At 42.0% G+C, this 14,568-nt stretch overlaps 1 protein-coding gene across 1 annotated transcript in view; it reads left to right on the top strand.

Annotated features, from left to right (window-relative positions):
* The window catches only part of spon1a (spondin 1a), an 87,002-nt gene extending 73,516 nt beyond the window's left edge, over positions 1-13,486 (top strand). Inside the window, 9 exon segments of the mRNA XM_071529098.1 lie at positions 3,532-3,733; positions 5,985-6,125; positions 8,666-8,741; positions 8,858-9,040; positions 11,316-11,486; positions 11,656-11,823; positions 12,027-12,191; positions 12,952-13,218; positions 13,323-13,486. Coding sequence (XP_071385199.1) covers positions 3,532-3,733; positions 5,985-6,125; positions 8,666-8,741; positions 8,858-9,040; positions 11,316-11,486; positions 11,656-11,823; positions 12,027-12,191; positions 12,952-13,218; positions 13,323-13,486 — 1,537 coding nt within the window.
* The last annotated feature ends 1,082 nt before the right edge of the window (positions 13,487-14,568 follow it).

Below are 14,568 nucleotides of genomic sequence, written 5' to 3'. Positions count from 1 at the left end.
CATGTATGTGTGTGTGTGCACGTGTGTCTGTGTGAATGCATATCAGTTCCAACAGTACAATGTACAGTGAACGTGTGTGGATGGGCACGAGCATGCTTATGTGATTGTGTGTGTTTCCATGTATGTGCACTTTTAGGTGTGTATGTCTGTGCATAAAGAACGTGTGTTTTGCTTGAGTGCTGTAACGCCAGAAAATATTTCTGTCAATCAAGGATAATAGTCTCCTCTAGCTTCCACATCCAGACTTCAGGCAGACTTATTTTTAAAAGTCGACCCTCAGTTAACACTTCCAATTTCCCGTGCTTTGAAAAAGAGGATGAGAGAGAGAGAGAAACAAAGAGAAAGCAAACAGAAAGTGAGAATAAGGAACTGATTAATTAAAGCTTGTGAGAACGCTGGGGCTTAATTACGTTGCTAGAGTTTCTGTTTCAGGTTAACGATGTGGTTAAGAACCGGTATGTACTGCAACTGCCATTTCTACAGTGAAGTGCTTCCTCCTGAATCGAGCTTTCACATTCATTTGACTATAAAGAGGAAGATGGTTCCTGGAACAAAGGGCAAAGCAGCAGAGAAGTGGAAGGAAAGCGGGGGTGGGAGAAGAGGTATGAAGGAGGTGACAGCCATTATCACATGTTATAGCAGTATGTCCACAGCAATGAATCTCCAGAGAGAGAGAGAGAGAGAAAGAGAGAGAGGGAAATAAACTAAAGTATGGCAGGAATTTCTGAGCCATTTTACGCCGTTTAACAAGGTCAGAGCTAAACTGATAATGGAGATGAGTTTAAGGAGCTCGCTCAACTTATCGTTGACGGACACTGGTCTAATTAAAAACACAGCAGCACTAATGAAATTACCCCCTGCCCAGCTCATTTCCATTGAAGTCAGGGCACTGGGCAGTTGATAGGACTCTGTTAAGTGTTAAATGTTTCTGGTTTCACCTTTGTTCCTGAGTCTTTATTCACTTTTTTTGTTTCTGGATTCTGTTCTAAAGTATCCTTTTAAATGGCACATATTTTTTTCTTTAATCTCTGGCAGAAGGGATGTTTATGTTACACACAGGAGAGGTTACATGTTACTTTGCACCTGGGATCAGGACTACATAAAATTGTGACGACTTGGGGTCCTTGATTTCCTGTGTTCTTGTCTGCTGAAGCGTTTCATCAGTACCATGTATAACTCTCATACACATTCAGCACACACACACACACACACACACACACACACACACACACACGCAAACCAAGCTCTCATAAAAGAAAGGGGCATATATTAGTGTGTGGAGAGAATGTGTGAATCCTCACAGTGCAGAGCCATCACAGATGAGATGAACCTTCAATAATCCCCATGGGGAAATAAGGTCATTGCAGCAGCAAAGGTAATAGGATTCAGCAGGGAAAAAGACAAATACAATATAAACACAATAATAGAATACAAAAGAAGCAATTTATCAGAAATGAAGCAATAAAGCAATACAATAAATGAAAACAATTGTGGAGTTCTATAAATGAAGAGTTCTGTTAGAAAATGAGATAACCACCATTTAAAAAAACATGACACCCACTCTGCCATATAGACTGCTGGCATGAAAGTTAATGTAAACACATTATGGGTTAGTATTGGAAGCCTTTTAAACGGTTTGTTAATTCTGTCTGTATCTCCAGCCTTGTTGTTTCCACTCACTCACTCACTCACTCACTCACTCACTCACTCACCAATTACTCCACATATCCTCCCTATTAGACATTGCTATCATACTCAAATCTTCGCACCAATTCTGATGAAAACTACCAACTCTCTTTGTTCCATTCCATCCTCCCACCCTCTACTCTACTATTTGATGCTATATATCTCTCTTAGTTTTCTCACTTGATTTCTCTCTATGCCACCCCCCCCCCCCCCACACACACACACACCTCCTAACCCTATACTGGATTAAAACTGGATTAAAACGGTAGCACCCATGACAGCTACCTCCACGGCACACAACTGCCTCCTTGTTTTCACCCAACTCCCACTCTCTCTTGTCAGGCCTCTCCCTAATAACCAGAGGAGCACTTTGGTGTTCTGTGGGGTACATCTGATTAGCATCATCCATTCAGTCACCCACCCAGCTGGGGAAATAAGGGGGTTGTCAAAAGCATGATATAACGGGTTTTTGACGACAAGAACCCAGCTGTTAATGAGCTGCCTGCTTTATCTCTGTGTCATGTGTGTGTGTGTGTGTTTGTACGTGCGAATGTGGTATGGCAATATTAGAACAGAAAAAGGGGAAGGTAGGCTTCTCGCAGCACATGAAAATAATAGCGATTTCCACCAGGTATTTAGGTGACACACAGCACGTCTGACCCTCTGTCTTGACCAATGATTGACAGTTAAACTAATTACACGAGTACTAGTCCAAGCCAGTAAGAGATTAATTAGGGGTTGGAAGATTATCATTGTAAAGTAGAATTATCACCTGGAACAATTAGCCGGTGATTCCTTTTCTCCTGTCACCGTGCCCGTGTAAATCCATTTGACTTCACCCACCCCACTGCTGTCCTCCCTCACACTGCTAATAATGGTCTCTAAGGATGTGAAATAGCCCTAATCCCCTGGGAACACACAACTTGACTCGTCTCTCCTGGGCCTCAGCTCACTGAGTATTGGAAGTCTGAGGTTTATCTCAGACAGCCACCTTGGCCCGACACAAAGGTGAGTTGTAATTGGCAGAAAAGACGGGACAGATCGAAGCTGGGAGCAAATGAGCAAGGGATCCACAAACCTTGATAATTTTCAAGTTCCTTTTTTTTTTATTAACTGGTTTATAAATGTGTCTAGGAGTGTTTTTACGTAGGTGTTTGTTTTGTATGAATGTTAGTAGGTGTGGTGCTGGTGGTATATGTGTGGGATGTTTGTCACATAATATTGATCTCCCTCCTGACCTGGAACATGCTTCTCTCCACCCACTCACTTCTTTGTTTGCATGCTCACTCACTCACACTTGACTTGTCACTTGAGCCTTAGGTAGAAAGTTATGTGACTTGTGGTCCTTGACTTGCTGGAATGGGACAAACTAGGGGGTCTCATGCAGCGCTGATGGGTGTGTTTTCTCTTGTAGAGCCCAAAATAAGGCAATATTTTATCATGAAAAAGTTACATAATGTAGCTTTAACTCATCTGGTTTCCCTCTGGGTGCTGTCCTCTCCTGGCATTGTCTGCACACTTGTACATTGCTGTACATTTGTACACTCATGTATGTGGACATACAAACACATACAGACCTCTGACTAGTTCTCATTGTGGTCTTTTTCTATTGTTTGACAGTCTTGTGTTCAAGTTTATGAATAGTTATGCTGGATACTAACAGTATGCAATTATACCAGTTATCTTTAGGATCTTTCATCCCCTGCTTTCAACTCTCTCTCTCTCTCTCTCTCTGTCTCTGTCTCTCTCTCTCTGTCTCTCTGTCTGTCTGTCTGTCTGTCTCTCCCACTCACTCTCTCTCTCACACACACACACCACATAACTCATGCTCACCCTCTTCCTCAGGCGGGCCGCACCCTCAGCAGAGTTCTCGGTGGACCGGACCCGTCACCTTATGTCTTTCCTCACCATGCTGGGGCCCAGCCCAGACTGGAATGTGGGCCTGTCTGCTGAGGACCTGTGTACCAAGGAGTGTGGGTGGGCCCAGAGGGTGGTCCAGGACATGATTCCCTGGGATGCAGGCACTGACAGTGGGGTGACTTACGAGGTCAGTGAGAGCATTCACATATTTTGGTATCAATTAGTTATAATTGGAGAGATGTAGCTGTCTAAAGCAACATTTCACATTGGTTTAACATTTTCACTCTCTTGCATGAATAGGAGTTCAAGAGTATAACCTTGACTGTATTACCTGGGCCTAAGGTGCACTGTTTTGTGCATGTTTTGTGTAGAAATACAACGGCAAAACTAGCTTTTAAAAATGAAAGCTAGTGTGTTTTGACGTGAGAGGGTTGAATGTTCAAGAACTCTTATAATTGAATCGTATTGAATGTGCTATACAAAAGTAAAATGTAACTTTACCTTAGGTTATGTTAAAAGCTCTAGTATGAGACTCTTTAGGCAGTTCTCAAATTCAAAGAATCTTGAGCTTCTCTGAGTTGCACTTCTCAAAATATCAGTTCTTAGTTCTAATTATGTTTAACTATAACTATATATGCAATGTGAAATCTGTGAATGCTTTTGTGGGATGCACTTTTGGAAGTTCTGGGAAACACCTCTAAAGCTTAAGTCACCAGTGGTCTTTACTTTGCTTGTAGTGCTGCATAGGCTCTGGGAAAACGAGCTCAGGACATTTGGAGAATAATCTGTTTAATCTCTACTATTCTATCTACTTTGGATGTTTTTTTTCCCCCGACGTCTGGCTCAGACCCCTGACGTTTCCAGTCAAAACCAAAACAGTGTCCGTCGTGCACAAAATGTGCAATTCAACTCAGGTTACAACCCCAAAGTCCCGTAGCAATCACACCCCTTTGCAAACTGTTCTTTCCTCCACCCTTAACCCCCTTGTTAACCTTCATCCTCACTCTCACCACCAGCTGAATCTTCTCTTCGCACTCACATTTCGACCTTGTCATTATACCCACCTCTTCCTTTCACCTCACTGCCTGCTCAGATTCACATTCCTCTGATCCCTCCCTCTCTCACATCTTCACATACTGCCAGTCTGCAACCATTCCAGTGTCATCACCCATCTATTTCTGCTTTAACAGCCTTCAACGTCTTCCTCTCCCGCCCTCACCCCGAGGTGCTGTCTGCTGTCTCCTCAGTGTCTCCAGTCAGCAGTAACAGATGAGGCTGTGTGTGTGTGTGTGTGTGTGTGTGTGTATGTGTGTGTGTGTGTGTGTGTGTGTGTGTGTGTGTGTCTGACCAAATTGTATGACTGCATGTATGAAACCTTTGGCTGATCCCTCAGAGCTCACAGACGAACCCATTGAACTGCACGCTCTTGCTTGTTTTGGCTGGCTCCAGGAATGATTTCACTCTTCCTCTTCTTCTTCTCTCTCTCTCTCTCTCTTTCTCTCTCTCTCTCTCTCTCTCTCTCATTCTCTCTCTCTCACTCTCTCTTACACACAGACACACACACACACACACACATACACACACACATACATATTTCTCATTTGGTAACCATTCCTGTTTTTGCTTACAGACACATTTGGGCTCACTAGGGTTAAAGAGGGCTTGTGTAAGAGCAGCTCAAGAGACAAAATGATAAGTTGCAGTTTGCTTTATTACTCAGCAGTCTGGCTACACTATGTGTCCCGTGGTCCTGTGTGAAGAGATTTAAATTTGGATGATCAATGATGGCATGAGCGGGCAAAATTTTTACTAGTGTGTGCGCAGGCCCTTTTACTAGGTAAAGGGTAACTGTTCTTTTATAATGCTTGTTTCTCACAACTATTACAAAGTAATAAAGGTACAGGCCTATAATTGAATAATGGGATTCATCCTGTTTGCCATTGCTTATTTGTACTAATTAGTGGCCAGCCTCATTACACCCTCTCCCCATCTCCCTCTCTCTTTCTCTCACACACAAACACCATCCCTGTCTGTTTTCTCTGTGTGGCCTCAGTGGGAGGTGAATGAATGGTCTGTGCTCCGGTCCTCTGCCTACTGACAGCCTCTGGCGGTGGCGCTTCTATCAGCCCCCTGCTGGCAGACCTTTACTGTCGACTAATAGGAGCATCTCCCATATAAACCACAGCGCTCCTCCACAACTGTTCTTCGACATTGTGACTTGTCCTTTGTGTGACTTGTACTTTGTGCGACTTTGAGTGACTTTATGCTAAAGAAAGCCTGACAGTGTGTTATTGCTGTGAAGTCCCAAAGATCCATGCATTATCAGTCCATGTATTTTCTTTTCTTGTTTGTGTGTGTGTGTGTGTGTGTATGCGTGCGTGTATGTGTGTGTGTGTGTGTGTGTGTTTATTTTTTGTGTCCATGTGTGTTTTCCTCAGTCTCCCAACAAGCCGTTGTTGCCCCAGGACAAGATACGTCCCCTGACCAGTCTGGATCACCCGCAGAGCCCTTTCTATGACCCCGAGGGGGGTGCCATCACTCCTGTGGCCAGGGTGGTGGTGGAGCGCATTGCCAGAAAGGTCTATTGTTTTCATACCAGTCAGCTCTCACTGCAAATACACACAGGCTATCTCAGCACTTGCAGGCTACAGATTACTTCTTCATGGCTTTTAGCGTCTCAAAGCTATTCATTCTTACAATTTTACAGTAAATGACAGGGGGCACAGCCAGAAGTCAAGGCTAAAATGAATAAAACACATGTTTAGATTTGGTTTACAATCTAAAAATGTGTTTCTCTCCACAATATTTTTTTTTTCACTTGATACCCTTGCTTTGTTTCTACCTGCAGGATTTATTATCAACTACGTCCATCTCAGTTCAACTCCAGTCCTTCACTCTTAGCCCTTGTTGATTCCATGCTGAATCATAATGAGATTCACATCAAAATTGAAGTGGCATTGTTCAGTATTTCAAGGCAGCATAGTGAAATATAGATGCCATTTAAAGATTCAAAAACAGTTTGAAAGAAAGAGCTTTCACCTCTACTCATCCCTGCTCAGCAGGTATAATGATGAAATCAGTTCTGTCTAATCAATAGAGCAATAGATTAGTGTAAGGTGTGCTTTCTCTATATGGGGTGGGTTGGGTGATACAGTAGTATTTACTTGCCCCCCAGCTTTCCACAGGAAAACAAAAAAAGAAAACAAAACATTTTCTGTGAGTTACCTGCCAAAAGGTTTGCCGAATATTTTCAAATACAAAGTTAAAAAAAAAAAAAGCTTTTGAAACTGGAGAGAAAAGGAATATAAGCTGCCATAAAAATGTAATTCATTTGAATAAATAAAATGTGCACAACAAAATTCAAGTAAATTAAATAACTAGATTTCAAAGCATGTAGGATACAGTCACAAATGGAAATTGAGGATGTCTTCAACCAATGGATAATGATTAGAATTGCTGAAGTCATCCCCTGGCAATATAAAACCAATTAATTAAAGGGTAATATTTTAACCAATGACATCTAGTGTTAAAGTTAACATATATCAAGTATTGCAAATTACATCATACCTCAGCTGTTAAACCCTCAGTCAAATGTGTTTTAATGCAACTCCAAAAAAGAAACACTTTTAAACTGGGACACTTAAGCCAATAAAGAGAACATAAAACACACACAAAAAAACATTTATGTCAGCTATAAAGCAGCACTCTCTATGCCAAACTTCCCTAATTATAATTTGGTGTCTCTGTGGGTGGTGAAAAGCATCATGGGGAAACTCAGGCTGGATGCCAGACTGAGAATGACAACAGGATAAAAGCTTAACAGTCCTTCAGTGGCATCTAGAGGCAGCTATAGGTATTTTGGATGATTATGTACATGAGCCTGTGACTTTCCTACTTCTTTTATTTGCGCAACCCATTTTTCATGATTCAATCCGTTTTCTGTGAAAGATTACGCAATTGCGAAATTGTGGAAAACCAGGGCGATTAACACAGAGAGCGCTCTGAATCAGACAGACTGGGGAATGAGTCTCTCTACTCCAAATGGCCCTCCCCTTATCAATCAATGGATTGAACATTACCTACACAGAAACTTGCATTTACAAGTACACACACACACACACACACACACACACACACACACACACACACACACATACAAGGAAAGTCAAGGATACAGAAAACAGTTCCTTTCACACACTGTGTGCCATTAACAACTGATATTCGACAGCATATTACCAAATGTGTGGCCCTACTCTTCATCAGACCTATCATCAGAAGGCGTCTCATCACTAGCATCTGATCATGGCCTTATTAAGACAATTAGCTGGTACTTGTAGCCTGTTAGAGGCTTGTTAGATTTACAGCACAGACAACCTTTAAAATTTCTCCGAGCTCAGCATCAAAAATAACAACCACCGGGATGTTAGAAAGGTCAGTATTAAGTTGACCTAGAAGATGAGTGTCTTAGCAGTTCTGTAGTTATACATCATTCCAGAGGGTATGCCAAGTCCTTGGAAATCAAATCAACAACTCTGTAAGCATGGTAACTGTTTGGTGACATTCAGTGCAATACATATCACTTGGTGGATGCTTTTAAGCAAAGCACCTTACAGCCGATAACTGCATACATTTACACATGGGTGGCTTGAGCCATACAGGACCAATACGTAGGAACATACTGTAGTTGCAGTTATCTGTTCATGGTCACGGTGCAGGAAGCAGGATCAGGAAGATCTAGCTCAGGTAAAACCTGTTATCTTTATTTCATGGTAAAATGACAATGCCTTCATCAATTCTTAGAGACTGAATAGTCAGCAGAGGGTAGGAATTAGTTTCCCCATAAGTCTCAGGGTGCACAGATTCATACGGGTTTCATAACAGAGAAACACAAACACACACATAGGCACACACTCAGAACCACGTGCAGATGTGTGGACAAGTGTTGTTATATACCTTTATGTGTCTTCTCCCTGTGCATTGTGTGCTTATCTTTATTTAGTCAAGGTAAAGAGAATTTGGAGGCTGCATGCTTAAGCTCATCTTCCCATTTACCTGCTATCGCTCTCTCTCTGAGTGGTAAAGCATATTGCAACATCATGGTGTGTCTGTGTGTCCGCAGGGCGAACAGTGTAACATCGTGCCAGATAACGTGGATGACATAGTAGCAGATATTGCCCAGGAAGAGAAAGAGGAAGGTCTGGATCCTGCCCCCCGTCTCTCTCTGTGTGTCTCTTTCTCTTACACCATACTGAAAGCATAGCCAACAGCAGCAGGTTATGATAGTATCTCCATTTCCTTTCCCACCCTGCAGATGATACACCTGAGACGTGCATCTACTCCAACTGGTCTCCATGGTCCGCCTGCAGCTCGGCCACTTGTGAAAAGGGCAAGCGGATGAGGCAGAGGATGCTGAAGGCCCAGTTGGACCTTAGTGTTCCCTGCCCACACACCCAGGATTTTGAGCCTTGCATGGGGCCTGGCTGCAGTGATGAGGGTGAGTATCTACCCAAGGCCACTAATTATTTAATTTCCAGTCAAAACGGCAATTAAGTGCAAGTTATTTATTTTTCAGTGTAAGAAAAAAATGCAGGAAACATATTTAACACAAAATTACACCATAGCCACCACAACTAAATATAATATCAAAATTTCCAGTGTGTCCACCCTTTATCTTTATTACAGCTTACATTCTTTTCGGGAAACGTTTTCAGATCTGAAGCAAGAGTGGAGGTTGATGTTTTCGTATCTCTCTAAGATGAAAGCTTTAAGTACTGTTTGGTGGTGATAGTTTCGGTGGTCTACCAGCTCTTGTGCAGTCATTAGGAGTCCCATTTTCTCTACATCTTCCAATGCTTTTTTGAACTCCAGTTTTAGAAACTCTTGTTTTTTCACTGATTTTCCTTTGACTTTCACCTAATGCAAGTGCATTATCTTATATCTAATCTCATCAGAAATATTGCCATCAGCCATTTTAGATGCACATGAGAAAGAAATGTGCAAGGCAGCTAAGGTGTGTATGGGTTGTTGTTTGTGTGAAAATTAGTGTCGCTTTGGAAGGGAAAGTGAAAAAGAACATAATGTCAGACACTTTTGGAACAACTTTTATTGGTTTTAAGACTGGAAGGATGTAAGAAGTAAAGTGGCAGTAAGGTGAACACAAGTAAACAGTGGACAAATTAAATACTGATAGATTTTATATTGTATTTCGTATTGGAGGGGTTTGAGTAATTTTCTGTTAAATATATGTTTCCTGCATTATTGTTTGACACCAAAAAATAAATAATCTGTACTGAATGGCCAATTGACTGGAAATTAAATAAACTAAAGGGTGGTCTCTGACTTCTGCACAGTACTGTATGTAGATAATGACATAATTTATATTGGAGAAGAGAACACACGTCATTCCAGTCATGAGGTCCATCAGATATCCAAATTAATCCTGGTTGCCTGAAAGCATAGGTTCTTGTGTTCAGTATCCACTGAGCCCCTTTATGAGCATTGTGAGTGTTTTTCATCATCTTTAGCATTTTATTGCCTCGATTCATGACCTGACACTCTCAAAGGTCAGGGCTGGTTTTAAGCCGGTCTTTATTGATGTGGTGGCCATCGATAATTCCCATTGCTCATTTGTACAACAGCTAATAAAGTTTTAGCTTCAGAGAGGTGAATGACACCACTGCGTTTATGAGGTAGGCTTTTAAATATTGTAGCGATTCAAGTTACATACACAGGAGGCCATTGAATACATTTTGCATATAAGATGTTAAAAGTAATTCACTTAGGAAATGATGTCCTTGCTGGCTGTTGCAAGAGACTATAAACTTTTCTGTGTAATATATGAAATGTGTTGCTTCACAAAGGCAGTAGTAGTATGGAGAGATTCATTATAGTTATCTGTTGTATACACTGCCATTTTGTTTGTATTTATCTCTTGTTTTCCCTTTGTAAAGGACCTGTACTTATTGAGAAGATAGTCCTATGTGACAACAGCAAAAAATACCATATTAATTCTGTAAGAGCCAACACAGTGGACTATATGACCATTTGTTTACTTTGTGCATATTACTTTTATTTTTTGGACATTTAAAAACAATTTTGTTAGTTCTGCTCTGTCATTGTAATATTGTTGTAGTGAGATGTCACTGGCTGAAGTTAAGTGCATCTCATAGTGCCTTTGTGGAGGAGTAGCAGTAGTTCAGTAAGTCAGGGAGGAAGGACATTGCAGTTTTAATGCTCGCCACTAGGTGGAGAGGCTCCATATGTTGGTTTGTCTGTGAGGAGGGAGTTTTTGGGGTTCATATACAGTAGACTTCCATTCATTTTGGATGCTCGTTTACTTTCATTTACTTACAACTGTGGCAGTTCTCTTTACTTGTCAGTAGATGGCAGATCAGCATTTAGCATATTTCAGGTCACTTTCCAAATCTTAAAAATGGACTGACTGTTGTGTGTTTAGTTCTTGAGACTGACTGTTGCCATTGTTGTTGGTTGCTTGGCTATCATGCCATGTCATGTTATGGATTGTATTAACTCTCAGAAATGGAAGGGAGAAATGTCATTGTTTCCCTTCTTGTAAAGAGGGCTAGCAGCTATTAGCAGAGCTCAGTGGCCACCCAGTGAAACTTGCTTTTTGTAATTTATTTAAATTCAAGACCGTCAGTGTTGACAGGCAACTAAGAATCCAACACAGAACAGTTTCTCGATAACCAGCATCATAGACCCGCATCAGGTCTCGCTGACATCTACCCCTTTGACCTCTGACCCCTTAGACGCATCCACCTGTATGATGTCAGAGTGGATCACCTGGTCTCCATGTAGTGTGTCCTGCGGGATGGGCACGCGTTCCCGGGAGCGTTACGTTAAGCAGTTCCCTGATGACGGCTCAGTCTGCACCCTGCCCACAGAGGAGACGGACAAGTGTGTCGTCAACGAGGAATGCTGTGAGTTTCCCTGACTCCTTTTGACAAACTCCTCCATTACCACATGACCTGCCAAGTGTATGTCAACCAGACGTCTCTGTTGTACTCCCAGTCCATTCAATTCATACTGTAGATCTATGCATATGGTTAATATATAAGTAGTGCTCTAGGTATTACCCTGTCTCCCCAGCCCCCAGCAGTTGCCTGGTTACAGAGTGGGGTGAGTGGGACGTCTGCAGTGCTACTTGTGGCCTTGGCATGAAGAGGAGAGAGCGCATGGTGAAGATGCCTCCTGCTGATGGCTCGATCTGTGGGGCAGAGGTGCTGGAGGTGGAGAAGTGCATGATGCCAGAATGTCGTGAGTAGCACCATTGTCAGGACCAAGGCTGCCCTCGTCCTTACAATTTCATGAAATATATAGTCTCATTCCCAAATGTTTTTTCCAACTGTGATCTGATAAGTTAGATAGTTTACATGAGTCATGCATATATGCTTCTCATATGAAAATAAACACCCAAACACTGGAAGTCATTTTTACTGAGTGAATCCCATTGTGTACAGACACAATCCCCTGCATGCTGACTCCATGGTCAGACTGGAGTGACTGCAGTGTGACATGCGGGAAGGGATTACGGACGCGCCAGCGAATGCTCAAGTCCCCTGTGGAGCTGGGGGAGTGTACAGAAGAGTTGGAACAGGTGGAGAAGTGCATGCTACCAGAGTGTCGTAAGTAATAAACACTCCCCGCGCAGACACACACAAAGACCTGAATACAGATGTATAATTTATGATGATTAATGATTATGTCCTTTTTGTTATGCACCCTGGTGCCTTGATGCAGATGTAGGTACTCACTGAACCTTACTCCACAGTACACAGTACAGAGAAGGAGAGAAATGGACAACCTCTGCTTATGTGCCTACACTCCAAATTTACCATAATTTGCTGTTTTCTGGTTTATATGAGAGCTAACAAATGAGTTCATTTCCCCTATTCACACTTGAGCTGCAATTAAAATTCCTGTCAAGTGCAGACATGGAAAGGATTGTTTTCTAGGAAATCAGAGGCCTAACTTGAAGAAGGGATAATAAAGAACATAATTTAAAAACCAGAAATTGTGGGTTTAGTCCTTGTAGAGGGAACTATAAGATCGCCATGAAAGGAGCTGCAATGTTGTGTTTCTGTCAGGTTATCAAACTGAGAAAAAATATCTTGTAGTGTTTTTTTTTTATTCAACACCTCTGTTGTTCTTTGTTTCATCATTTTAAGTTAAGACTCACACTATAATTCCTGGAGGGTTATTATGCATTCATGACATTTGTACAGTAGGACATAGCTCATAGTATCTTGGAAATGTGTAGTTTCCCAGATTGTGTCATCCGTATCACTCCTGATACCTTACTTCATCTTTCTGCTCTGTCCTCCCGTCTCATCAGTTATTACTCTCTCTTTAATTTTCTTTCTGTTTGTCTGATTGTCTTCTCAGCTACAGACTGTCTGGTGACAGAGTGGACCGAATGGTCAGAGTGCAATAAGTCCTGTGGGAAGGGTCATATGATCCGGACACGCATGGTGAAGCTGGAGCCTCAGTTCGGAGGAGACCCCTGCCCCGAGACCATCCAGAGGAGGAAGTGTAAGATCCGGAAGTGCAGCCGTGGCCAGGCCAACAGCGACGAGAAGAAACGACGCAAGGAGCAGCGCGAAAAGAGGAGGAGCAAACAGGGCAGGGCAGAGGTCACTGCTGAGCATCCAGGTTGGTATCGTTCTTCATTACTTTGAGAATTACAGAACAACACATTAAAAAAACTTAGTATTTTCACAGTCTATCTCTCCCCTTTCTTTGACTTCTGTCCTCAGTGTGTAAAATGAGGCCGTGGTCAAGTTGGACAGACTGTACCAAGCTGTGCGGAGGAGGGATTCAAGAGCGACTCATGACAGTTAAGCTGAGGTTTAAGATTGCCCAGCTGCCCAGCTGCAAGGACAGGAAGGAGATCAGGGCATGTAATGTGCACCCCTGCTAGGAGGGAGTAGGGGAACAGGGGCGGGGTGGAACGTGGGGAGGGTGGGTGGGTAGGTGGGTGGGTGGGATGACAGTGGGGATGGGAACAGGACAGGGCGTGGCACACTGTCACACAATGATCCAATGCACTCTGTTTAGGGCTGAAATGGCACATACTTGAATCAGTATTGGTTGAATCCAGAGACCAGTTAGTGTCTGTCGGACTTCTCTGGATCTCTGAGATGTGCATCAGTCATCCTGTGCTTTCAGGTCAAAGGCCAAAGACAAACTTAAAGGCCTCAACGGAAAGCTCTGGATTTAAACCAGACTGATTCTTCTGTGCTTTCAAACTAGCTCTGTTACATATAAGATTCTTTTGCAAGATTACTGTAAACTTGTTGTGGTATAATATATCTTGAAAAATGATAATTATGAAATATGAATTGATTTAATAAGATATAGAACTGTTATATCTTGTGGTATCCTTCAGTAGTACATTATATTCCAGAACTTAAAAGCACAGGTGCCCAGCCATTCCAGTATTTTATATGCCTTCAAATAATGCTGTTTCTAGGACACAAAATGCCCCCATGACTTTTTACCCAGCTATGTTACTATACATGTAGATGCACCACGATTGAGATCTATATGATTTTGAGCATTATTAGAAGATTTTGTTATTTTTTGCTGTGGATTTTTTGATAAGAATGTCTCCCAAGATTCTTACCAAAGTCTTGTGTAGATGTTTTGTAGATGTTCCCCTCTCCTTCTCTTTTTCTCTGTTCCTCTAACATATTAATATTTTGGAATAATATCACCTTTACAATAAAAGTAAATGTGACAACTTGTCACCTGGATGTGTCTTTTCTTTTGGGGGGAAAGGTGCTGTATAATGTGAGCTATTTGTGCCTTACACGTTTTCTGCCACTAGATGGCGATAACTACCTTAGAACTGAGAACCTTTGTACATCACAGGTGAACTGACACACCTGAGCCTGTAGGCCCAATCACTGTTTTACTAATTCACTCATCTACATAATAACGTTTGACCAAAGTCTTTGAGTGTCCATCTGATGGAATTAAAGTAAATAAAGGTTTGTATTT

This window comes from Centroberyx affinis, unplaced genomic scaffold (assembly GCF_046629955.1).
Source record: "Centroberyx affinis isolate AG114_WGS23_722 - 3 ecotype Tasmania unplaced genomic scaffold, CSIRO-AGI_Caff_v1 ptg000123l_1, whole genome shotgun sequence".
NCBI classification, from domain to species: domain Eukaryota; kingdom Metazoa; phylum Chordata; class Actinopteri; order Beryciformes; family Berycidae; genus Centroberyx; species Centroberyx affinis.
The sequence above is the reverse complement of the archived record's forward strand: the minus strand, read 5'-3'. Positions and strand labels throughout refer to the sequence as shown.